The sequence below is a fragment of the Pelodiscus sinensis genome, chromosome 13, assembly GCF_049634645.1.
Source record: "Pelodiscus sinensis isolate JC-2024 chromosome 13, ASM4963464v1, whole genome shotgun sequence".
Classification (NCBI taxonomy): domain Eukaryota; kingdom Metazoa; phylum Chordata; order Testudines; family Trionychidae; genus Pelodiscus; species Pelodiscus sinensis.
Genome location: NC_134723.1, coordinates 31683838 through 31710451, shown reverse-complemented (window position 1 = coordinate 31710451; position 26614 = coordinate 31683838). Strand labels below are relative to the sequence as shown.

At 42.2% G+C, this 26614-nt stretch overlaps 1 protein-coding gene across 5 annotated transcripts in view; it reads right to left on the bottom strand.

Annotated features, from left to right (window-relative positions):
* Positions 1 to 26614, bottom strand: part of TENM1 (teneurin transmembrane protein 1) — a 1699828-nt gene that overhangs the window by 253151 nt on the left and 1420063 nt on the right. For 4 of the 5 annotated variants that reach the window (XM_075940969.1, XM_075940972.1, XM_075940971.1 and 1 more), the window contains one exon: positions 20200 to 20440. In XM_075940969.1, coding sequence (XP_075797084.1) covers positions 20200 to 20440 — 241 coding nt within the window. Of the gene's footprint in view, positions 1 to 20199; positions 20441 to 26614 lie in introns of those variants that run through there. The other variant, XM_075940973.1, reaches the window with a different exon arrangement.

Below are 26614 nucleotides of genomic sequence, written 5' to 3'. Positions count from 1 at the left end.
AAACAGTCACTGCTCAGTAAGAATTTCACTGTACCAAACATGAACTTAAAAATTCTCCCCCTCCTTGTAGCACATGAAACAATTTTTGTGGCCCATCTACATTTTCTTGCACCCAACTAAAATTTCCCAGTCTCAGGTTCACATTACAGAGGAAATGAATATAAATCCAGGAGGCTGAAACTCAAACACAAAATGCACTGTAAGGATATGTCTAGACTACATGTCTCTGCTGACAGAGGCATGTAAATTAGACTACCCGACATAAGCAATGAAGTGGGGGTTTAAATATCCCCGCTTCATTAAAATAAAAATGGCCGATGCGCTGTGCCGGCTAAACTGATCGTTGGCACAGCACGGCAGTCAAGATGCGGATCGGTCAACAGGGAACACCTTTGTCGACCGCTCCCTTATTCCTCATGAAACAGTGTTTTCAGGAGCAGTCAACAAAAGCGTTGCCTGTCGACCGATCCACGTCCTGACTGCCGCGCTGTGCCAACGATCAGCTGAGCTAGCACAGCGTGGTGGCCATTTTTATTTTAAGGACGCGGGGAATATTTAAATCCCCGCTTCACTGACTATGTCGGGTAGTCTAATTTACATGCCTCTGTCAGCAGAGGCATGTAATCTAGACATACCCTAAGTTACTAATTTAATGAGGACCAGCCCAAGATTGGCTACCATTTTAACACCAGTAAAAATGAATTTGCTGACATATTAGTTCATAACAGATATTTGCCTATATCACAAAACCACCTTGTGTTTTGTCACAAATATACTGTGGCCTTGCTACTAATTTTAGCACACTAGCTTGATGACAGCAATCATGACTATGTATGCGAGCTGTGAATCACACTCTGAGCTCCAAGTATAGAGGTAGCCATAGTTACCAGCTCCATTTCAGATACCTACCTCATCCAGGGGCAGAAAGAGGAAGCAAGGATTGTACTCTTCAATAATAGGCTGGCCAGTTCTTGCACAGAAGCTATCCAGAATTCAGCTCTTTGCTTGTAAAGCACTTCTCTACTCCCAACGAGGGGATACTAGGGGCACCATACCATGTAACAACAACAAATCTAAATTATAGCAAAAACATAATAAAACCTATCCTCTTAAAAACAAATACAAATGAAATACTGAATATATTCATTTTTAAGAGCACAGGACCAGATGCTAGCCTGAATTACAGCTAATGCAGCATTGTTCTCCATTCTTTCTTGTTATGTACAAATATTGCTGGAACAAGAATGCATATGGATGAAGGAGAAGGAAACAAATGGTCATGTAAAGTTTTCTATAATTTGTCACTTAATCTGGTATTATTTTCACACATACAAATGAGATAATTTTTAAATGCCCATGATACAGCTGTAAGATCTGTTAGGAATACAGCTGCATGTAAAACATAAGGATTTTAAATTGGTCTGGTCTCTTAAGTTGCTCTTTTAAAATATTCCCTTTATATTTATTGTTATGTATTCTTTCAAAAATTTATCCCCATGGACATGATAGGATGTGTAAAAGAATCTTCTGTCACCCATTTAAGGCTGCATAATAAAATACAACAAACGCCAGTGTATTTTTGCTTCATGTGTTGGAACTTCTGACAGCCTATGCAAGTTTTTCTCTTAAGCTTGTGACAATTCCTGAAGACTATGACACAGAAATCTGGGACAACAACTATATAAAAGCAGGACAAAGAGCCAACATCAATCAAAAATAAGTTTTAATAAGGGAAGTATCAGAAATGTAGTATTAACGTACTTTAGAACCAAGAAAAAAGCCACATAGGACAGAAGTCTGTCTTGAAAACATAAAAAATAAAAAACAATGGCCTTGTAGCACCTTATAGACTAATAAAAATATAAAATAGTATCATGAGCTTTCGTGGGCACAATCCACTTCTTCAGATGACAAATATGGAGCAAGGGGCACAGAGTTTGAAATATAAAGCGGAAAAAGAGGAGTGAGGGAGAGAACAAAGAAAGGAAAAACAACTGTTAATGAAAATGTCCATGCTAAATGAAGCTAATTAGCATGAACAAGGTGTACCGGTAGTTCGAATTAGAAAGCCTAATTCGAACTACCTACTCCGTGCCGCGTGTAGCCGTGGGCATGGAGTCCGCACTAATGGGGATTTAAAAATGGCGGCGCCCGGCAAGATGCAAATGAAGCCCAGGATATTTAAATCCTGGGCTTCATTTGCAACTTCGAATGACTACATTAACCACCCTAGTTCGAACTAGAGTGGTAGTGAAGACATACCCTATGGTGCTACAGGACCACTGTTGCTTTAAATTTTTTTTTTTTTTTAGTTACAGACTAAAATGGCTACCCTTCTGAGACTTGAAAACATCAGTGTGCATTTTATTATAATGGTATTTAGGAATATAACTACTATAAAAGCAGCTTACGTGCTTCTATTTGAAAGTGATTTTCTGTGATGTATACAATACATTCATCAAAATAAGGGCAGGTTTCTGTGCAGTGGATGGATTAAAAAAGCGTCCAATGGGAATTCCCAGTAACACTGTGGGCTATTTGGCACAGGCCGTGAACACAGCTCTACTGGTGAGAGTGCATGGCTCCATGTCTCACATACCATGTGGCTTCCCATAGCTCATCTCTCCTACCTTATGTATCTAAGGGTATGTCTACACTACAAAGTTAATTCGAACTAACGGATGTTAGTTCGAATTAACTTTGATAGGCGCTACACTAGCGTTCCGCTAGTTCAAACTTAATTCGAACTGGCGGAGCGCTTAGTTCGAACTAGGTAAACCTCATTCTACGAGGACTAACGCCTAGTTCGAACTTACTAGTTCGAATTAAGGGGTGTGTAGCCCCTTAATTCGAACTAGTGGGAGGCTAGCCCTCCCCAGCTTTCCCTGGTGGCCACTCTGGCCAACACCAGGGAAACTCTATTGCCCCCCTCACGGCCCTGGACACCTTAAAGGGGCACGGTCTAGCTACGGTGCCCGTGCCAGGTGCAAGCCTGCCAGCACCCAGCCAGCAGACCCTGCACCTGGCACGGATCGAGACACCCACCCGATGCCCTCCAGCCCTCCCCCTCTTCCTGGGACCAGGCTGGCGGCTCCCGGGAGCTCTCCTGCCCTAGACGGCCACTTTCCTGTGCCTAGTGCAGACATCGTGGACCTCGTCCATGACCTCTGCACTAGGCACAGGAAAGTGGCCGTCTAGGGCCGGAGAGCTGCCAGCCTGGCCACCCAGGAACAGGTGTGCATGAAAATCAAGGTGGTCCACTGAGACCCCCGACCCTGAGCCCTGAGCTTACAATGGCCATACTGGGTCAGACCAAAGGTCCATCTAGCCCAGTAGCCTGTCTGCCGACAGTGGCCAACACTAGGGACCCTGGAGGGGATGGACTGAAGACAGTGACCAAGCCATTTGTCTCGTGCCATCCCTCTCCAGCCTTCCACAAACTTTGGGCAGGGACACCACTCCTACCCCATAGCTAATACCACTCCAGAGACCCAACCTCCATGACTTTATCTCACTTCTCTTTAAACTCTGTTCTAGTTCTAGCCTTCACAGCCTCCTGCAGCAAGGAGTTCCACAGGTTGACTCTTTGCTTTGTGAAGAACAACTTTCTGTTACTAGTTTGAAGCCTGCTACCCATTCCTTTCCTTTGGTGTCCTCTAGTCCTTCTATTATGGGAACTAATGAAGAACTTTTCTTGATGAACTAATGAAGAACTTTTCCACCCCACTCATGCTCTTATAGACCTCTATCCTATCCCCCCTCAGCCTCCTCTTTTCTAAACTGAAAAGTCTCAGTCTCTTTAGCCTCTCTTCATATGGGACCTGTTCCAAACCTCTGATCATTTTAGTTGCCCTCCCCTCTCCCACCCTCTCTCTTCCCCTCTCCCACCTCCTTTTCCCAGTCTCCCCCAGTTTTGTTCAATAAAGAGAGATTCTATTTTTGACCACACATTTTCTTTATTTTGTACATCAGGAAGGGGGGTTAGGGAAGGGTAAGTGGAAGGAGGTGAGGGAGGAATGGGGTATGAGCCCCCGATGGGGAGGACTGGGCTGGCTCTGCGGGCTTCTGGGGGTGGAAGCTCTCCTGCAGCCCCCCAATTGTCCCCTCTCCCCAGATGGCAGCCTGCAGCAAGTGCAGCCGGTCTGATGGCTGAGTGCTGTGATGTGCCCAGTGTGGGCACTCAGGGCACTCCAAGCCAGGACTGCTTTGCAAGCGGGACACCCCTGAGAACTGTCTGTCCGGGGTGGGGGTCGGGTCCCTTTAAGCACAGCCCTCGGCTAGCCTGAGGCAGCAGCTCCACGCTCTAAGTCCTCATCTGATGCCCTGCCGGCACTGCTTCCGGCCATCCTTAACCCCGGTTCAGGGGCCACTTAATGTGGACATGCTAGTTCGAATTAGCAAAACGCTAATTCGAACTAGTTTTTAGTCTGGATCCGTTAGTTCGAATTACCTTAGATCGAATTAACTAATTCGAACTAAGTTAGTTCGAATTAGCGCTGTAGTGTAGACATACCCTAAGAGAGGAATGGACTGGGACTTGGGATTCCAATCTGGAATAGTGAAGTGCACCCAGTGGGAGCTGTGGAGGGTTGTGTCTGTGACAGCACAAGCCAGCAAAATGTCTTGTGGCCCACCAACAGGCCAAGAGCCTAAGGTTGCCAACCCCTGGCTTATCCTATAGTTAGATTGATCAATAACTGGTAAGCAGTGGGACAATTGTATCTATCTAGAAGATTTTTTTCATATTCCATTATTAATTTTCACCTGTAGAGAGATTAGTTCTTATTGTTTTGCCTGTTTACAATAACAGACTGCAATTACCTATATAACTCAATAAAATGAGCATGAAACAGCGGATCAAGAGCTTCTGAGTTCTAATCCCAGGTCTGTCACTGATGAAATTATCATTAAAGTAAATGAAAGTATTTTTATTGGCCTCAAAGGGGCACCCACTGAGTAGCCTTGATAACTTAGTCAAGCTGTCTTCACTACTTGATTTAAACATGACACAACCCTCACACTGAAGTTAATAACAATCTTTCTACTGACTTCCACAAGAGTTCCAAGAGAACATTACAATCTCTACCTCAAGATGTATATAAGTGTTTTAGTTCAGTAAGTGAATGAAATTTTAACAGTTTTTCTGAGTTATAATCCACTAATAGTTGAGAGGTGCCAGGTCCAAAATACTTCTAAATATCCACATACTCAAAGATACACCCAACAGCCATGTTCCAATGTTACTGCTGAAAATATCACTTTCAGACAACTATTCGTGCAAGGGATAAGCCACAGCATGTAGCTAACTTGTATTTTATTTTCCAAATATTTCAAAGGGCTACATATTTTCCTGAATGACTTCCAATCAACTTATTCCTCCAAACTATAGCAAATAATGTAAACACAAGCAAAACACCCTATCTATACTAAGAGCCTCTGTATGTGATGCTCCTGTACTCCAAATCCTCTGCATTTAGTCTAACGTCAATTTTTTTCTTTTAAAATTACATTAATTTTGTTTCTATTTTAGCAAATGAGATTGTCGTGCTTTATGGAAAACTGCCAGGCCTACAGGGCCATCGAGATCATAGAAAAAGTGTGTATTTTTATTCCAGTTTCTGACTTCCTATGCAGTTCCATTAAGTGAATTAATGAGGGGCATAACCTAAAGTATGATGTTTCAAGTTATCAGATTCAGACAGGATTTAAACAGCTATACAGCCAAAATATTTATCATGGTGTTCCAGTGGAGCTGCAACTTGCCTCTCTCCCAAAGAAAAATTGCTGTGAGGTATATGAACAATTTAAAATGTTTTCACGCAGTGACTGAACTTTAAATTATTCAGGAGGAGAAGGGACCCTCAACTGCAATAGCTAGACATGTAAAAATTATATCTTATTGTAGATGACAAATGTTTATATTTTTATTTCCATAATACAAGGTTTGTTCCTACATTGCTAAATTTAGGGTATACAAGCTATTTTAAATTCAGGGTGAAATTTACATCCTTAATGTTTATACCAGAAATTTGAATATTTACAGATCCTCTCTTCTTCACAGTGATAATACATGGGATTTTCAGAATGAGTTTCTAACCCTTGCCATGACTTTTCTTTTAAATATGTTCTTTAGGGAGGTTAGATTTATTGTTTCATTAGACAGAAAATGACAAAATACAAGAGACATGTCATAGTAACAGATATTGAACAAAGTGGTTTCAAAGAAAGCTTATACGAAATGAAATCACTCTACATTTATTTCCAGAATAATAAAGAGTAAGTTAAAATTAACTCAAGTAGGCTTCTTTTACTAAGAATTTATTAACTAAGGGTATTGTCTGGATGGAAATTGTTTCCCTTTCTACTGATTCTGCTGAGTACTCTACAGCTTCCATATAGACTGCTCCACTTTCCCAGCAAAGGCTGTGTGATTTTTTGTTTTGACTTTATGCAATCATCCAAATTGTTCCTTTACTTTCAGGGCCAGTGGTGGTTTCACTGAAAAAGACTCATAGCAACGGTGAATTCCCTAATGTTCAAAATAAATGGTTCTACTGTGCGTGTACCATAGCCAGCCTAGCCACAGAAGAGTTTTTAAAACAATTACTATTGGGGATGTTAACTAGTAAGCCTCCCCCTTAATGAGTTATGCTTATCGGTTCCAGTTAATCTGTAGGGGCTGAAGCAGCTCCCTGCCTACCCCAGGCAGAGGGCTTGTTCCAGCCCTTTGGGGCCCACCGGAGCAGCCCCTGTCTGTGGTGGGCCCAGCCCAGCCCCCTCCCCCACATCTTAGGTTACAGGCTGGCTCCCTGGAAGTGGGCCGGAAGCAGACCTTGCCAGCCCCCGCCCCACCTCTCCCCCAGGGAGGCGGCTTTGCTTCCATAACAAAGTCACCTCCCCAGGAGTGGAGCTGGCAGAAACCCTTGCAGACCTCGCTCCCAGGGAAGCTTTGCTGTGGGCTCTGCAGTATAAAGCTTAAATAAACGTATTTAAGCTTCATACTGCAGAGCTCATAACATATATAACCACTATGATTTTAAGCAGATGGGGTATGTCTACACTACCACCCTAGTTCAAACTAGGGTGGTTAATGTAGGCAACTGGAGTTGCAAATGAAGCCCGGGATTTGAATTTCCTGGGCTTCATTTGCATATTGCCAGGTGCCGCCATTTTTAAATGTCCGCTAGTTCGGACTCCGTGCCCCCGGCTACATGCGGCACGAACTAGGTAGTTCGGATTAGGCTTCCTATTCTGAACTACCGTTACTCCTTGTGGAACGAGGTGTACCGGTAGTTCGGAATAGGAAGCCTAATCCGAACTACCTAGTTTGTGCCGCGTGTAGCCGCGGGCACGGAGTCCGAACTAGCGAACATTTAAAAATGGCGGCGCCCGGCAATATGCAAATGAAGCCCAGGAAATTCAAATCCCGGGCTTCATTTGCAACTCCGGTTGCCTACATTAACCACCCTAGTTCGAACTAGGGTGGTAGTGTAGACATACCCTTACACATTTTTAAATGAATTTTTAAATCCCTAGTTACTGTCTTGCTGAACTCAAGAACAGAACTCATGCAAGCAATAGTGATGAGATTCCCACAAGCTACATTCTTCCCTCTTGGAAGTACAGAAAGTGTACACTGAGATGGCAAAACTACTCCTTTAATTTTGGACCATCTCACTGGTTCTCAGGGACAGCATCCCTATTCTGTTTGCATAGAGTGATCAAGGATGAAATGGCAACACTAGGTTTTTCATCTCCCACAAAATTCTGCAACTTTCAAGCTTTGAGCAGAGATTTCTTGATTTCAACCTTGAACACTACTCCAGATGAAGCTGGCTACAGAGACCACAGGCCGCTTTTTTGGGTTTAGAAGGCCACATATGCTCTCTTTTTATTAAAGTAAATTTGATTTGTTTATTAATATACTTTAATAAGGTGCAAGTATAATCATAGTTGAAAAACATCCTTGTAAGTGATAGTCAGAAGGTTTCCAGTGTAAACAGACTAAGCCATAAACAAGATTGGATCCTTAGAAAAAAACAGAAATGTATGGCTCCTACCTTTCTGAGCACTGATTTTATGATGATTATAGAAACTAAGGAGCTGCGCCCCCTGCTCACTACGCTCGCCAACCCCTCTCTCTGGGGCTAGGCAGTCCCAGCTCCTTGCCTGGCTGCTGGGAAGGCTCATGCTGAGGTGTGGCAGTCCTGGTTTCCCCGTCCCTGGCCGTCGGGTTGGGCCAGCCCCGGCTCTCCCCGTCCCCAGGTGCTGGGCAGGGCTGAAGCCATGTCAGCCCTGACTCTCCCTAATCCCTCCCCCCAGCCCTGGCAGCCCCAGCTGTCTTCCCCCAGCTGCCAGGGGGTTGGGCTGTGCTGAAGCCTGGCCTCAGCAAGCATGGCTCTCTCTCCCTGGTTGCCGGGTGGTTGAGCTGGGCTAAGGCCTGGCCACGGCTGGCCAACCTCTCTTGACGCAGCTGCCGGGGGTTGGGCTGAGCTGGGCTAGGCCAAGGCCTGGCTGTGGCAGGCCCAGCTTTCTCTCCCTGGCTGCTGGGAGGCTGGGTTGGGCCGGGCCAGGCCAGGCTGAAGTTGCAGTGCAGGAGGCCCAGCTGGAGGCCACACGGCTCCTGCCACCCCTGCTCACAAGCACAGAGAGGAGGGGAGGTTGCATGGCTCATGGCTCCCCCAAGCATGGGGGTAGAGGGAGGCCATACCACTGAGGGTGGAGGGAGGGGGCTGCAGGATGCAGAGTGACGCATGACATAATTCTGCCATCCCACAGGACATTTTTTTTATATAGAGAGAGAGATGAGTTTGAATACACTCCTTAGGACTTGAGTACATGGTCAGTTAGAACACAGCATGATGTTGTAAAAATCTATAGTGCACCAATTAGACACACACACACCTCTTGCACTAAGTCACCATGCGGACCATGCTAGAAAACATCTAGTGCACAACAGGGTCCACATGGCAACTGAGTGCATGAGAGACCAGTTTGCATTTTGCTGCAGTCACATTCTAGCTGCCATTCACTAGGTCTCCATGTGGACAAGCATTAGAGCCTAACATCTCAACATTTGGAGATTTCAGGACCAAATCCAAACTTTATTGCTGAGATGTACTGCTAATTAGATAATAACCAAAAATAAGAGGTGATTTGAATCTGGTGACTGCCCTATTTTCATAATATTTCAAGTTAAGTATATGAATTAATGATAACTGAATCACAGGTTCGTGGCACTGTACCTCAATGAGAGGTTATTACCAGGGTAACAAGTCTACTTACGTGAAGTTTTATGTGCCACAGTATTTTGGGCACGGACAGTGCACTGAAATGGACTTCAGTTCACTCAGGAGCTTATTGCTAATGTGCTAAATGGGTTAGAGGAACTAGAATGATAGTTAATAAAAATGAAGGAATAAGCAAACATGTAAAACATTTTAGTGAAACAAAGAAATGAAAACAAATACTTTGGGGGAAAGAGAAATTTAAAAAGGTTTGTTGCTTTTAACAGCATGTTAATGAAAGTTATTGTGAATCTAGTCTCTCGGAAAACAAGTGCCAAATTGTACTAAAAATAAAAACATCCAAAGGGTGACTTCCCTGACTTATCCATGAAAAGGGCATGATAGCATAACAGGGAAAGGACTAAGACTAGCATTACGATAATGCTAAGAACTAAGGTTAGAAACGATATTTTAAATTCAATTTTTCCTTTTTTATTTGGAGCTGACAAATAAAGGAATAGTGACATACAGGGAAAACACAGCAAGAAGTGGAATATATACAATAATATTGACATAAGAGGGAACAGAAAACAGGGAAAATATGCTTTACTGAGTTGTCTGAGTTTAAAATGTACCCTATAAAAACCAATAAGCCACATTTAGATGGGGCTGTCAAAGCTAATGACAATATATTGCCCTGTAGATCATAACATTTGAAAGATTAGAGGAAAGTATCCATGAATTTATAATTATTTTAGAGAGAAAGAAGGGGATAGGCAATAAGCTGTGCTTACTTTATCCTGGGGGAGAAAAAAATCAATTTATGTAAGAGGCCAATATTAGTATGCTGCTAAAAAAGAAAATTAATGGTACCAGTGCTTTATGTTGTGCAAAATCTTTGCAGTCTTTTGTTGAAAATATTTACAAATAATGATCTATGTATTGCAATGAAATTAATCTATGTCCATAAGTTATTTAAATAGTAAAAAAGTGTATCTCAATACAGTACTCTATGTGAACACATATTATGGAATTGTATATATGCACATATTTTACTCTCCTGGATGGTTATATCTCAGTCAGTTGGCAATCCAACCTGCCAGACCCTTTGCAGATTCACTTTTCCTTCTATTTCTTTATCAGCAGCTTCTCTCATACCTCCTCTACTAACATTTCTTATGTGTACTTGATTTCTCTTTTCTTCTAAGTTTATTTTAATCCAAAATGGACTCATGGTTCAGTGAAATATTCCCTTATCACATTAATTAATACAGAGGAAGGGACAGTCTTGATGTTAATTATGAGAACTGGAGGATCTGAATTCCATTTCTTGCTCTGTCAAAGACTTCTTGTATGAACTTACACAAATCACTTCAGCTGCCTGTACTTCAATTTATCCATCTAGGAAACTGAGATAACTCATCCCTACATAGGGATGTAGTGAGGATTCATTCATTCATTTTTAGTTAGAGACAAGAAATATTAAAAGAATTTCTGTTTTACCTTACTATATAAAAATATAATACATACAATGTGTTACAACATAAAAACAATTTTAAAATAAACTGTTTCATTACTCACTCTTTTAGGTCTGATCTTTTCAATTCAATCTAGATCTTCACAGTCTAATTACGTAAGAGTATGTTTCTAATCTCAATATGGTAAATATATTTTTAGAATTATGGAATTTTCCTTCATGTATTACATATCTGCAACTATGGGTAAGTTGAGAAGCTTGCTCCATTTCTGATTATCTGTAGTAAACAGGATTTTTAGGCCACATGACTAGTCCTCAGAAGTCTATTCCTGTATGAAAAAACCTCTAAATCTATGTGGCTATAGCTGGATTGTGAAAACCCTGATGAGATTTAAGGATTAACATGAGATATTATTGGATATAAGCACTGAACATGTGCATTCTGATTTTCCCCAATTATTAATGTAGGACATAAATTAATGTCTCTAAATCTACTCTGCAATTGAAAATGTTCTAAAAAAATCTGCTTACGCATATTAGGTAGATGTTAGTACTATTATACAAGAAAGATTTAGCAGTGAAATACAGCTGCCATTGCCATATTTACTTGTATTTTCTAAAACTCTGTGTATGTGTGTGTGTGTGGTGGTGGAACCTGGAGATCTGGCCAGTTCATGTTCCTGTCCTACCTGAGCGTCCCATGGGGAAGGAGAAAAAGCATGTCTAAGGCTGTGGTTTGTACTATAGCAGGGATTGGTTCACTTAGGAGCCAAATATGGCTCATGGCTTGAGCTCAGCCCCTTTGCTCTCCCCCCACTGCAACGGGGAGTGTGTACTGGTGCTACAGCTTCATGCCCCTCACGAGATTGGAGCCAGCGTTGGAGGTGGGGAGGTGGATAAGGCCCGAGCCTTGCTACATGATCAAGGGAAAAAGCTGGAGTTATAAATGGCTCCACACACCTGATTCCCTTCTCCCTTTCCTTCCCCCAGCTGGAGGAAGAGGAGGTTACTCACCTCTATAGTAACTGAAGTTCTTCTAGATGAGTGTCCCCGTGGATGCTCCACATTAGGGCTGCGTCTGGACTGGCATGATTTTCCGCAAATGCTTTTAACAGAAAAGTTTTTCCATTAAAAGCATTTGTGGAAAAGAGCGTCTAGATTGGCACGGACGCTTTTGCGCAAAGGCACTTTTTGCAGAAAAGCGTCCGTGCCAATCTAGACGCGGTTTTGTGCAAGAAAACCCCAATTGCCATTTTCACCATCGGGGCTTTTTTGCACAAAACGGTTCTCAGTTGTCTACATTGGCTCTCTTGCGCAAAAGCATTTGCGCAAGAGGGCTTTTTCCCGAACGGGAGAGTCATTGTATTTGCAGAAGAACACTGACAATCTTACATTAGATCGTCAGTGTTCTTGCGCAAATTCAAAGCGGCCAGTGTAGACAACTGGCAAGTTTTTCCGCAAAAGCAATTGCTTTTGCGGAAAAACTTGCCAGTCTAGATGCAGCCTTAGGTGACTACAAACCTATTTCCTTTTAGGGAGGTAGGGACTTTGGATCTGGCAGAAAAGTGGTAGAAATAATTGCTTTAGCTAGTTTCAGGTTGAAAAGAGGTCCTTGCATAAGTGCATAGTGCTTTGCAAATGTGTAGTCAGCTCTACTTCTTGTTGAAGAAACATGTCGTGAGAGTGGTTCCTGAAAAGGTTTAGGGAAGGGGGATATGGACATAAAGGGAATAAGATAGCCTTTTTCAATTATCTGCAGGATGCATCTGTCAGAGGTTACACGTTGCCAGTTGTTGAAGAAGGGCAACAATCGGTGATGGGACAGATTTACTTGCATCAATGGCATTGGAATAGGTGAGAGGCTCTCCAGACCCTCTACCTGATGATCACATTTGCTTATTGGACTGCTGCAACTGTTGGGAGTTGGTAGAGGAAGGGCAGCGGAGTTGGTTTCTGCCTCTGCCTCTATTCTGTTGGGCTATGTCTAGACTGGTCCCTTCTCCGGAAGACGCATGCAAAGCAGGCAAGTCAGAATAGGGAAATCCGCGGGGGATTTAAATATCCTCTGCGGGATTTAAATAAACATGGCCGCCGCTTTTTTTCCGGCTTGGGGAAAAGCTGGAAAAGAGCGTCTAGACTGGCGCGATCCTCCAGAATAAAGCCCTTTTCCGGAGGATCTCTTATTCCTACTTGCAATAAGAGATCCTCCAGAAAAGGGCTTTATTCCGGAGGATCGCGCCAGTCTAGACGCTCTTCTCCGGCTTTTCCCCAAGCCGGAAAAAAAGCGGCGGACGTGTTTATTTAAATCCCGTGGGGGATATTTAAATCCCCCACGGATTTCCCTATTCTGACTTGCCTGCTTTGCATGCCTCTTCCGGAGAAGGGGCCAGTCTAGACGTAGCCTTGTTGTTGGTCTTACCCTCCATATGCACAATATTACAATAGGCATCGAGGCCTTGGGTAGGGCTGATACCTATATTGCCTTCCTCTAGGTGCTTGATTGTGGGTCCCCAAGGACCAAAGCATCACTCTGGAATCTTTCATGGAATGGAGAATTTTGTTGGTGTTAGCTGCAAAAAACTTCTGACCATCGAAAGGCATATCTTCCACTGTAGATTGAATCTCTCTGGGGAATAAATTGAGTTAAACCATGGAGCTAAACCATGATGCCCTTCTCATTACAACCACTGTTGCTGTAGAACATGCAGTCGTATCAGCAGCATCTAAGGTGGCTTGTAATGCTGTTCTAGCAATCGTGTGATCTTCTGACATCAGTGCTTTGTACTACTGCCTCCTAGCCTCGGGAATATCTGTAACAAAATCATTCAGTTTGGAGTAATTCCCATAATTATATTTGCTCAATAAAGCTGCGTAATTAGAAATGTGAAATTGTAAAGTAGAAGATATATATATCTTGTGCCCAAATGTGTCAAGCTTTTTGCTATTGCAGTCCGATGGAATAGACTAGTATTGTTGCTGCTTGGATTTTTGTTGTGCAGCTTCCACTATGAGGGAATTAGGTGCTGGGTAAGAAAAAAAGAAATTCAGAACTCTTGGGGGGAACATAATATTTCTTAGCTGTTCTCTTAGCCATAGAAGAGATTGACACCAGAGTTTACCACACCGTCTTTGCCAGTTCCATTATTGATGGATTAATTGGCAATGCTATTTTTGATGATGTTACTGAGTGTAATAGGTCAGTTAGCTTGTGCTGATTTTCCACAATCTCTTGCAGAGGAATGTTTAATTAAGCAGCTACATGTTTTAAAAGGTCTTGGAAATGTGCAGCGCCATCTGACGTAGTTGAAGCTGGGGCCAGAGACCCTCCCTGCACTGGTCAGGAGGGGGTACTGCCCCCTATGTGAGTGGGTCCCCTTCTTGTATTTGTTTGGAGGGGGGATACTGCACTCTGTGTCGTTTCCAGCCATGCTTTTGTTTCTGATAATGTTGCCATTTGTCCCAGTATTGCCAGTAAGCGTATGGCTCAGGTTGGGGTACCCAGGGATTACCGTAATATGAAAGCATATTCTCAAATCTGGAAGAGTAAATACTCTGATCTGTGTAAGGAGAATTCTCTGGTGAAAAAACTCTAGAGAATTCAACTGATTTGGATTAAAATGTTTCCTGAGAAAGTGATCTCTATGGGTACGTCTAGACTACAGCCTTTTGTCGACAGAAGTTTTGTCGACAGAACTCTGTCGACAGAAGGCATTATGCCTCGTAAAATGAGGTTTACCAGCGTCGACAAAACTGCTGAGTTCTGTCGACATTATGTCGACAGAACTCAGCGGTAGTGTAGACGCAGGTATAGTTTTGTCGACAAAAGTCCACTTTTGTCGACAAAACTCTGTAGTCTAGACACACCCTATGATATTAAAATAGCAGGAGAGCACTCAGGGTCTACAAATGGTGAGTTAAAAGTTGATGAAACTAATAAGTAACGTCCAACAGGCATTGTCGATGCCATAGTGGGAGGCATGCAGGCTATTTGAGACGCTAAATCATGACTCGGTGCTGAGGAAACTTGCACCACATCAAGCGCCTCTGTGGTGGAAGCTAAGGTGCCTGTTAACATGGGTGGCGCCCCACTCTCATGCTGTGTCGGCAAGATTGCGTCAGTGCCAGATGATGCTGCAGCTAATGAGGCAGGCAACTTAAAGCCTGATGCCTCAGACAGCGATTTAGCTCATGTCCGCTATTTAACCATGCTGGGGGCTCTGGAGATACCCACAGTGCCATACATGCTGAGGTGCAGTGCCACCGTTGCCCTCGGCATTGGCTGTAAGGAAAACGGCTGCTTCGGTGCCATAGCCCCTTGAGGTGCTGAGGAGGCTTACTTTCTGGCAGGCTTTTTGGTTCCTCTCTGTTTATGTTCCTCAGGCTGTTGGCCTGGGTCAGAGGCTGGCCTAAGAGAGTTTTCCAGTAAAAATAATTTGAGGTAGAGGTCTCTGTCTTTCCGCACCCACAATTTTAGGACATTTTTTAGAGTTATGCTGCTCTCCAAGGCAACGGACACATCGTGAATGACCATCTGATATTGGAATAAGGTCTTTATATGAGATGCCGCACTTAAAGCCCAGTGAGACAGGCATGTCTGTGAAAGCAGTCAGGAACTGCTGGAAGGGATTAACTGGGAGAGAAGAAAAAGAAATCCCTTATACTAATCTAGGATTTCTTTTTTAAAAACTAACTAACTACCTAATTAATTACTACAAGAAAATTAAACTGTTTTTCAAGCAATATAATCATGCAGATGAGAAGAAGCTAGGGAGCACTGCTGAGTCCTTCTGTAGCCGGAGGCATGCGCAAGGCCTACAATCTATCAGTGTGTGGCTGCTGGTGCGCGCATGCGCATTCCCAGGGACACTTATCAAATCTCTGTTCTGAGGCTCGGCAGTAGCACATCGACCTAATGTGGAGCACCCCCGGGGACAAGAACAAAGAAGTCTGCAGACTTTTCCCACTGCTCCATTGTCCAGAATCCGGCCAATGGAGCAGCGGGAAGCCATATCTGGGACAGAGAGCCTAAGAGCAGCCTGGGAGGCAAAAGCAGACCCAGCCGCCTTCTTGCCTGTGAAGGATCTGTTGCTGCCATGGCCGTGTTCCTACGGCTCCTCATGATGTTCTGCTCCTGACTCATGCTGCCCACGCACACTGTGCTCTGACCCCCACCAGAGAGCCCCACGGGGCTGCTGGAGTCCGTCACAGCCCTAAGCACCTTCTTCCTGGTGCCAGCAGGCTTGATCCTGGCCAGCCTGCCCAGAGTCGCTGCCTGGATTCCCTGCACTCCTGGTGAGGCGTGGCCTCCATTCCACTCGGCTCTTATTCTGTACCCGTGTGGAGCAGTGATTGGCTGCCATGTGAGAGTGACTGTTACAATGAATATGCCCTGATACAGATACTGGGAAAAAAAGTAAGTGCTGCTGTGACCCTACATCCCCTACCCCTCTCTCCACACTGAGACCCTGCACCCCCAGTTTGTCTCCTGCTTCCTGCCCAGACACCCACCCGCACCCTGCTCCTGCCCCCAGACCTCTGCCCAAACACCTACCCACAGCCTGCTCTTCTTGCATTCTACCTCTCACCCAGATCCTACACCCCACCTCCCTCACTGGCCACTCTGTCCCACCCCTCATTTTTGGCTCCACCCCTGAGTGTAAGGAAGGCCCACAAAATCCAATAACCCTGGAACCCCAGAAGAGTTAATCTGGCCTGAGACCTTGAACCTCAGTCCTCCCTGCCATAGGGCTGGAGCACCAGGGGAGTTAAGTGTCTCAGTTGGGGGCCACATCAGTAAGGGTTAGGGTTTTTTGGAGGGGTTGATTTTTTGCTTCTCACTTGTGTGGTCCTGACTGCTTTTTTTTGTGAGTCAGTGGCTCCCCACCCCTAACATGAATAAAGACAATGTTGAAAACTTTTGTGTTGGGCATAATATTTTACTTTATTTAAAAATGAAGCCTGGCCAACAAGCCCCCATCTGGCTGTAGCATCATAACACCTGCACCCCCCCTCAAGTCCCAGCCCTGATCCCATTATACACCTGAACCTTCTGCCCTGAGAATCTCATACCCCCACATCCCCAAACTCATGCACCCCCATATTCCCAGCCCCCTTCCATAAGACTGATAGAAGACAGCCTGAATGCATGCATGAAGCTGGATTTGACCAATTATGATATAAATTTCAAAGAAATGTATGAAAAGATACAGCAGCAGAAGTCCTTTTAAATAAAGTCTGTGAGTATAATATTTCATTTATGCTATTATTAATCATGTCAATTATCAATAATATTAAATAATATTAATAATATTAAATTGTTTGTTTTCAGTCATGCATATGAAACTTTGTTGACCACTTGCTCTGAATGTTGATGTAGTTTGGCTCTTTGGTTTGAAAAAGTTATCAACCCCGGTGTCATAGGCTTTTTCTGACTAGTGACCATGAAGCTATGACTTACTACTTCAATGAATCCCAGATTTATCTTAGAGAACAGCTGTGAATAGTCCATGCCACAGGCCTACAGTCCCCATGAGATTCCTAAGAAGTTGTAGCCAACTGTTAGAGGACACTGGAAATCAAGGAAGACAGCCGTTACCAATCCTTGGGCTGGGAACATTGAAAGTGGAAAGCTTCCAGACTCTGACACTCAAGAAAAAGGAATCTATAGGTTGTTCTTCATTATGAATCCCCAACATGGAGCATAGCACTGTAATCAATTAATTAATCTATCCAATTAGATTATATCAGGTGTGGACAATAATTTTTTTTGCCAGGGAGCACTTAAAAATTTTTTGAAGTGGCCCAGGGCTGCAGCGGAAGGGGTCAGGGCCTCAAACACAAGAAGTGGGGCTAAGATGCTTCTGGGTTTCCACACCCACAGACCATAATTAGTCTGGGGATGGGAGAGCTCCTTTGCCCTCCCAGGTTTCCCATAGGCACCCATGCCCCTGGTGGTCGGAGGAGACTTCCCGTGCTCCCCCACCACCAGACCAATCAGGGCCTGGGGGCAAGGGAGCATGCGAAGCTTCCTTTTGCCCTACAAGGAGCACATAGTGCTTCTAAGTGCCGTGTGCTGCTCGCAGAGCAGGGGCAGGGTGGAGGAAACTTTGCGCGCTCCCCCCACTCCTCAGGACAATCAGGGCTTGGGGGCAGGGGAGTATGCGAAGTCTCCTCCTGCCCTGCCAGGAGCATATGGTGCTTCAAAGTGCCGCGTGCTCCTGGCAGGGAGGAGGAAACTTCATGCACTTCCCTCCAAACCAGCCTTTAATTGGCCTGGAGGTAGGGGAAAGACAGAGCCTCCGCAGGCCACAGAGGCCCTTTTGCCCACTCCTGGATTATATAATGCTCTTTCTGGGAATAATTCATATCCAATGTAAAGAAAATCACTGAAAATAAAGTGTGTTGAAAAGGGAGTACAGTTAAATTACTAAAGATCTGTCTCCAAACAGGGAAGTCTAGAGAGGAAACAATGAATTATTATGATGGAGGAAGGCTACATAAAACCTGGTCCGTGCCTGCTGAAGTCAATTGAAAAGTTCCATTGTGTTTATGAGGCACTGATCAGGACAACAGGCAATATAATATCAGTGAAATATTAGTTAAATATCAATCCTTCCTCACAAAAACCACTGGAGATCCTTCATCCTGAAAACAGTGTAATCAGAAATTCTGATATCAACCATCTTATGTTAATTTTTTTTAAAATGATCTATGCGGTAATGGAAGCTGATTGGAAATTAATGGTATATGTTCTGAATACATGAAATATACATATTTTGGAGGTATGTGTTCCAATTATTTTCCATAGCTGAATTTCTTCTTCGACTTACACTGTTGAATTACTTCAGAGTAAATCAAACATGCTTTCTTTGGCCTCAGTTTTTATATAAAAGCCTACACTATGAAATTCTGGTAAGTATTTTACATATAATTTAAAGATGTTATCTTGTCAGGTTACAGGAGGTATGTGGGTGAATCTGGACAAATATGATTAAATGTAAATTTTAAATGGAAGCGTTAGAAAAATATCACAGGGGCCATATCATGTATTAATTTGAAAACAGCCATTCTTTTTACCAAAAATTGTGCTTTCACCTGGTGGAGTTGACAGACCCATTCATTCCTTGACTGGTATTCATTTTTCAAGCACGTAATATACTGTAGTCTTAACTCAAAAAGTAATTATAATCAAAATTAAATCAGTACCTCCTTTCAGTACAAATTCACATCTTTTCAGAAGATAGTAACTTATACAAAGTGACACTGGTATATTGTAGCAGCCAGAATGTATAAAAAAGTATGTTGCACATTTAGTTCTGAGGAAAGCCAAAACAATTTCATCTCATTGCAAGACCATCAAATTTTGCCCATTGATAATAGTTAAATAATTGAACATGTATGTTTGAAAGGAAAATGCTTTTGTGAAAGTATCCATTATATTAAATTGTTAGTGTTAAATTCATGTCAAATTAATCAATTTCAGTACATGTGGGGTAAATAGATCACTTCTTAGTGTTTTGAATAAACCTGAAAACCGAATAGAAACACCAGCCAAGTCTACTCAGATTTAGACCCACAATGTTCCATGTGGGGAAGGAGAATCTTGTGCAAAACTCAGTAACTAATTTACTCAGGAGGTCTGTAAGCTTGTCCAAGAGTCAGATTGACAACTAGACAGGATCTAAATGGTTGGCACACTACTACTTAATAGTAATAAAACTAGTTATTCAGATTAACAGCTTTAAGCCAAAAAAGTCAAGGATAGCCATGCATTTACCTTAGAGGACAGAATTTGGCTCCCTACATTACAGAGTCCTTCTGAACTGGAAATGTATTTTATTCAGATTATTATTTTGCAGATTATATTGTACAAGAAAATTATCCAAGTTTCAATCCTTGACTTCAATATTTCTTTTGGAAGCCGCATCAGGCCTCAAATCATCAACTGAATGTTATGCAACCTCAAACCATTTTGGCCTTCTTTTGCAAATGCATATTTGTACATAAACATCCAGGATGTCTTCAATAATTTTGGGGAATTTTTTCACAAGTGGGTTTTTTTCAGGTAGTCAAAGACTGCAAGGCTGAATGCTTTCAGAACTTACAGTCTGCAGTGATTCCCTGAGGCATGGCCTTCTTGCGGAGATTCATTGATGCTTCTATGGCAAATACAGAGTGGGCTGCATGGATACATAGATGTGTGTGTGTGCAAATCTACAACTAATAAGCACACAGTGTGCACTTCTTGAACACATCTTTGGAGTTCAATTACCCCTCCCCTCCACACACTTTTCTATATATGCTTTTGATCTATGATCTATGTTAACTAATAAAATGATGATAATAATGCTTATGATACCATGGGATCATAGGAAAAAGCATTGTGTGTTCTGAACTACAAAGCCATTCTTTCTCTCCTATTATTTTTTCAACTCCTCCTCAGTCCTCACCCCCTATTTTAAACTCTTAAGAAAAGTAGACTCTGCTTATATATACCTTGTCTCCAATGGTATATTACTATTCAAGACCCAGCTGTTATGCAGGTGTACAGAATCTTGCGTAGTGGATGGAGGGGTTGGAGCAGCTGGACTGGGTTGACTTCGGGTTGTCATTGATCTTTTCTGGAGAGAATCTGCTGTTGGAGGTGGTTTCCTGCTGCAGGTGCATGCATGTGGTGGTGGTGGAGGGGGTGGGAGTGGTCTGAATGTGAACTGGTTATGTGGGCTGCCCGGCATATCTAAAAAAAAGCAAACCAGAAAAAAAAGACTATCAAATCCATACAGTTACTATTTTAAACAACAAGAAAAAAACCATGGCATTATATTTAACAGGATTACAGTAAGATGTACAAGAGATTTAATTTCAGTCTGTCTATAAAATTGTATTGTAACATATGAATTCATATAAAATCTTATGAAAAAAAGAATATTCACAGATTTGAATTTATATGTAAATTCTTCAGTGCTCACTGGTTAAAATAAATGAAGAAGCACTCATAATTTGTCATGGAATTTGAACACATAAATCAGAGTGACATTGAGCTACAGTACAGAAACCCCATTTAAGAAAATACCCGTGGAAAAAACAGGTTACCAAATCAAAACAGAGAATAATTTAATCAAGCTCTCTTCAAAACCACTAAGTAATAAACATCTCCCAGGAAATAAGGTTAACAGATTTACACTGCTATGTTAATGTATTTGTCAGTTAGGCCTGGGAAAAGGTTAAGCTCCATATGTCAGTGAGGAAATATGACATATACCTGGAGAAAAGGTTCTGTGGTATTTAAAAGAGGACCTGGCATTCAACATCAGATCAGACTGGAAAGTAAAGAAACTCTTAGTAGGAGCGCTAAGGAAAGGCTGTTGTGTCTGTATAATCACCGTTCTGTTACTTGCTAGAACCGTAGTTGCCCAAGACAACAAGGAGTGTCCTCCTGCTGTTGTTGTTGCTGCTGCCGCCTTGAAGGGGCAATAAGAACCTATATCTACAGGAAAGACTCCAAAATCTATTGTGCAGGAGCAAGAGAGTCAGGAGAAAAATTATGAGAAGCTTAGCAAGAAATCCCACAGACAGTGTGAAGATGCTGCCATTACTTTTTCAGAATTGCTGTAACTATTGATTTACTAACAAATAGACAACAAAATCTGAATTCATTCCTGCCAGTGATCTATGGTGCTACAAACACGAACCACTGCTAGCCCCTAATTTGGTGACTCACATTTGCTAGTCTTCCTGCTGCCAGAAAACTTTTCACCCATCCAGAGTTTAACTGACTTTTAAAGTAATACATTATTGCCCCCTTTGAGGACATACGTTTTTGTGTTTGCATAATTTTTATCCCAGTGAAACCTGCTAGCTTTATCCTACATTTCACACCATTTGAACACACAGTCACAATGATTGATCTGGAGAGTTTCCAAATTCCAGAGAGTTTCCTTTCAAAGAAAAGGGAAGAGCTCTTAGGGCTTTTAGACCCTCAAACATCCCATTCTATGAGCCTGTCATATAGACATATGTGCAAGGTTAATGCACCTCTGACAGACATTTTACCTCCATGGTACACATTCCTTTACACAAGATAGAATCTTTTGCAAATTTCAGTTTGCATAGTAGCAAGCAGATCAGGAATGGAAATGTTGCAGGAGCTGGTCTGAAGCAGGACCCTAGGAACAGTCATTAGGAAGAAACGATCCAACCAGTTTAGCTTCCCCCTGCAGAGGGACATTCTGCTGTCTACTGCCCCTTCTTTCTCACTGCTAACTACACAGTCAGTTCTAGTATAAGGCTTCTCAGCTGGGGTGTGAGGAGGCACAGCACTGAAATGGGCTTTGAAAGGACTCTCATAATGACTGAGGAACTTCCACTGCCCACAGAGAAAAGTAACATAGCCACTAACTTAAAATGGGAGCCGAAATAATCCAACACAACTGCTCCAACTGCTTCCACGAGGAGTAACAGCTAATCCGAACTAAGGACTTAGTTCAGATTAACTTTAAACTGCCGCGTGTAGCCGCGGGCAGTTCATTTGAACTAAGGGGGATTTAAAAATGGCGGCCAAACGGGAACATGCAAATAAAGCCCGGGATATTTAAATCCCGGGCTTCATTTGCAACTCCGGTTGCCTGATTTGCCTACCTAGCTCAAATTAATGAGCTAGTATAGACATACCCTATGAGGATGGAACATATGCTGTATGTATTTGTTACACAGTAACTTTTTTAACTTAACTTAACTGGTAGCACATTATAGACTAACAAAACATGTAGATGGTATCATGAATTCTCATGGGCACGGCCTACTTCTTCAGATGACCGGAATTTTTTGTTGCTATTTCCAAAAATCCAAGAGGGTTCCCCTGCACCCCCCGTACCAGCATCTCACTCTACCAATTCTACTTAGAGTGGAATTCTGATGATCCCCAGAATTTTCCATTTTCACTAAGTATTTTGTTAAGAACTGAGACTGATGAATTGTTTTCATACTGGAAATTGGTCTTTTGTGAACAGTGACAATTGATTTAGATAGCAGGTGACATATGGAGTCAATTTCCTAATGACACCAAAATGCTAATCCCACATTGCCCCAACCAGAGGAACAAGAGCCAGAGTCAAGAGTCAAATCAAAAGTCAGAGACCAGGGGCAGGGAACAGAAGACCCGTAAAAATCAGGCACCAGTCAAGAAAGGGGGCCAAAGACAAGTCAGGTAGGTAGGTCTCAGGAGACACGCATGAAGGCAGGGTGCAAAGTAGCAGCCAGCTAGAATTCACCCAGTTGCACAAACAATTTCCTCTCTCTCTCTCTCTGGCTTAAATAACATAACTTTACCCAATCAGGGACTGGGGAGTTACATTTAGTGGAGCGTAAAGTTTTATGGATTCCAGTTGTCCAATCACTACTAGTAGAGCTTTTGGGTGGTATTGTAGATGTGTCAACTGCCTGAAAACCTGTGGCACCTGTGGAGGACATATATTCCCACAACATTTATATTAAAAATTTACTTGCGCATCATATTCCATGGAAAGACAAAGACTTCCCACCCTGGGAAAATTCTATTTAAGGTATGGGAAGCAAACAATGATGGCCTTTTGTTGGCTTCACAGACTGCTCCCTACCATAATAGAATACATGAAAGGACCTAGAAGGAAAAGAACTCTAATGATGGGAGAGAAGCAGCTAAACACAGGTAAGAAATAAAAAGATCAGCTCTGGCCTGAGAAGAACTTTACCAGAAATAAGAACTAGGGTGAGAAATTATGATTTGTAACAATTTCTCTTAGTGCTTTAGGCTTAGCTGATGTGTTTTGTTTTATTTTGCATAGTAATTTATTTTGATTGTACTTAGATCCCACTTGTTATAATTAATACATTGTTTTTATTATAATACATATAGCTTTATTCATTTATAAATATTTTTACCTGGGGGGGAGGGAGGGGAACAACAGCTGTGCATAGCTCTCTTTCATTGATAAAGGGAGCAATCTTTATGAGCTTTCTATGAGTAAAACTTTTATACAAAGTAAGGTGAATTTATGAGAGTTTGGTTCCACTGGGGCTGTGCCTCATGGTGCTGTGTTAAGTATCAGAACTGAACTGTTCTCCTTGTCTGTGTTACTCTGCTGGGGAGCTATTATCTCAACTCTGTGCTTTTGCTGGGGGAAGATCAGAGCTTCTGGCTCAGGAGGACAGCGCGGTGAGGCACTCCTGAGGGCAGGCAGTTAGGCTCAAGGTTGTGATCAACCTATCAGGTGATAGTCTCAAGGGGATCTTTGTGATCCAACCCATCACAGCTGGTTATAGACATTTCCAAAAAGGGACACATTTTGAGGGAATCAGGATGGCCACTGGACAAAGCATCAGCTTTCACAATTAGAAAGAGTAGTTCAAATCATGCTTCTAAGCCCAGCCAATTAGATAGCTTCTCTCTAGTCACTTGGAAGTTTAAGTGCTGGCAGTGTATTTGGCTGAGTACAAACAAAAGGAGACAGGGACTATTTTTTAAGGAAGTTATAATCAAAGATAATGGTGGCCTCATCTAAAGAGGTGCTTGAGTGCTTGAAGATGCAGTAAATACTAAGATCTTGCATGGCTCCTTCTGCAGGTGATGGGTAGAAACATTGTAGGATCCACATAGCAATGTATCCTCCAGCCCAACTACTTCTCCTTTTGCCTTACTCCTGTGCTGGCACATAGACCGCTGCCACAGAGCACAGTTTGTTCTATGCCATATATACATTTTATACTATCTATGTGGTCGCAAAATCCTGTTCATTTTTGTACAACGGTACTATCTGTTTTCACTTGCCTGATGTCTCTGCACCTGTGGAGGATGGACAGAATTTGCACCAACAATACTAGTACTCAAAATTTATATGTGCATCATATTCCCAGGGGAATTCTACTTTACTGAGATGGATAAGAGGTATTTAAACTCTATATCTGTCAGCATTTTGTGTGACTATATCGTATAAAACCCTAATTCAAAATCTGAGAGAGAGAAAGATTTAGGAACAGAACCTCAGTTGATGTAATTGGTGCAACTTCATCAATTTGAGCTGAAAATCTGGCCTTGAATTTCTAATGAGTTTTTTATAGACTGTTTCTAATTTGTTGAAGTTATTTTTATTTTACTTACTTTGAGACTAAGTCTACATCTCATTAACTTTATTTTTATATCACAGAAAAATGTAGCTTGTGATAAAACAATGTTTGTGTCTAAATCTGCATACCAATGATTCCTTAGAGCGCTAAATGCACAGTAGACTGTGCAAACTAACTTCTTACAAAATCATTTAAATACCTCAGAAGTAAAATTATACATGGAAATTTGTCTAAAACCAACAAGCACCTAACTTGTGTGTGTATGATATGGGAATTGGCTTAGCTGTTAAAGTTTTATCCTCCTGTTATTCTTCACGTAATGCTGTCTATCCATTGCAATACTGGTTTTCGTTCTTATTTGTTAATGATAGAATACCATTCACATATTTTAATTTCTTGGGAGATCAAAGAGTCCATCCACAAAATGAAAATACAGCATATAATTAGTTTTCAATATATTCATGAGCATGATAGAAGTTACTGGTTTGCCTAAAACAGAACTACAAAATATGACTTCAGCTCAAAATGTTCTCTTACAGTATTTAGGCTCAGATTATGCTCCTCTTGAAAAACTTGCATTAGTGTTCAAGTTAGGAGAGGTGCTTTTTGGCCTCATTTGTTCAGTTCCATGTGATAGGGAAAGAGGCACTTCAAATCTGCCAGAAAATTCATTCCACCCCAGTAGGGTGATTAGTGATGGAAGAATACATTTCAGATATGCTGCTTCCAAATTCTATGTCCCAAAGGAGTTTATTTCTCAGAGATGTCATGTGAACAAATTTGGGGGAAAAAATTTGTTTTCTGAGAATATTCCTTTGAGGAATATGTTTTCTGAGAATATTCCTTGCTTAAACATCTCTTTGTTGTTTTTTTGGAGGTATACAAAAAATAAACATTTTCACGTTGCTTTGTGTTAGGCACTCTGCTTTGCTTACTGCCGTGGTAATTAATTCAGGTTTTATTTGGAGATATGTTTAAGCTACTTACTCTTCAAGAGTATGTCTAGACTACATGCCTCTGGTGACAGAGACATGTAGATTAGGCTACCCAGCATAGGCAAAGAAGCGGGGATTATTTAAACGAGGTTTACAGCGGGGATTAGTGAAACGAGGTTTACAGGATCGGTCGGCAAAGGCTTCCCCAGCTGACTGATCTGTGTCTAGACTACCATGCTGTGCCGGATCAGAGGATCGTTGGCACAGTGCGGCAGCCATGTTTATTTTAATGAAGCGGGGATTAAATTCCCGCTTCATTAAAATAAACATGGCCGCAGCACTGTGCCGACGATCCGCTGATCCGGCACAGCGTGGTAGTCTAGACGCGGATCAGTCAGCTGGGGAAGCCTTTGCCGACTGATCCTGTAAACCTCGTTTCACTAATCCCCACTGTAAGCCTTGTTTAAATTTATTATTTATTTATTATTTATTATTTAAATCCCCGCTTCTTTGCCTATGCCAGGTAGCCTAATCTACATGCCTCTGTCGCCAGAGGCATGTAGTTTAGACATACCCCAAGAGTGAGAATCTTGTGATGACAGTATTATTAAAGAAGGAAGTTATTTCTTCATAATTTTGCTTCTTTTAAGATAACATCTCATAGGATTCTTACCCACTTAACCTTTTCTTATCAGAGTTTGGTTCTGGCTTTTTGGCAGATGTTTTTACTTTGCCTTTGATCAATCCTATTGAAGGGCAGTTGGCTAATATGACATGAAAATAACCTAATCAGAGGCCATATAGCTAAATTGTTATGGAGAAAACTAAGGGAGAAATAAGACCCTTTGAAACATTAATTCTTAACTTCTGCCTAG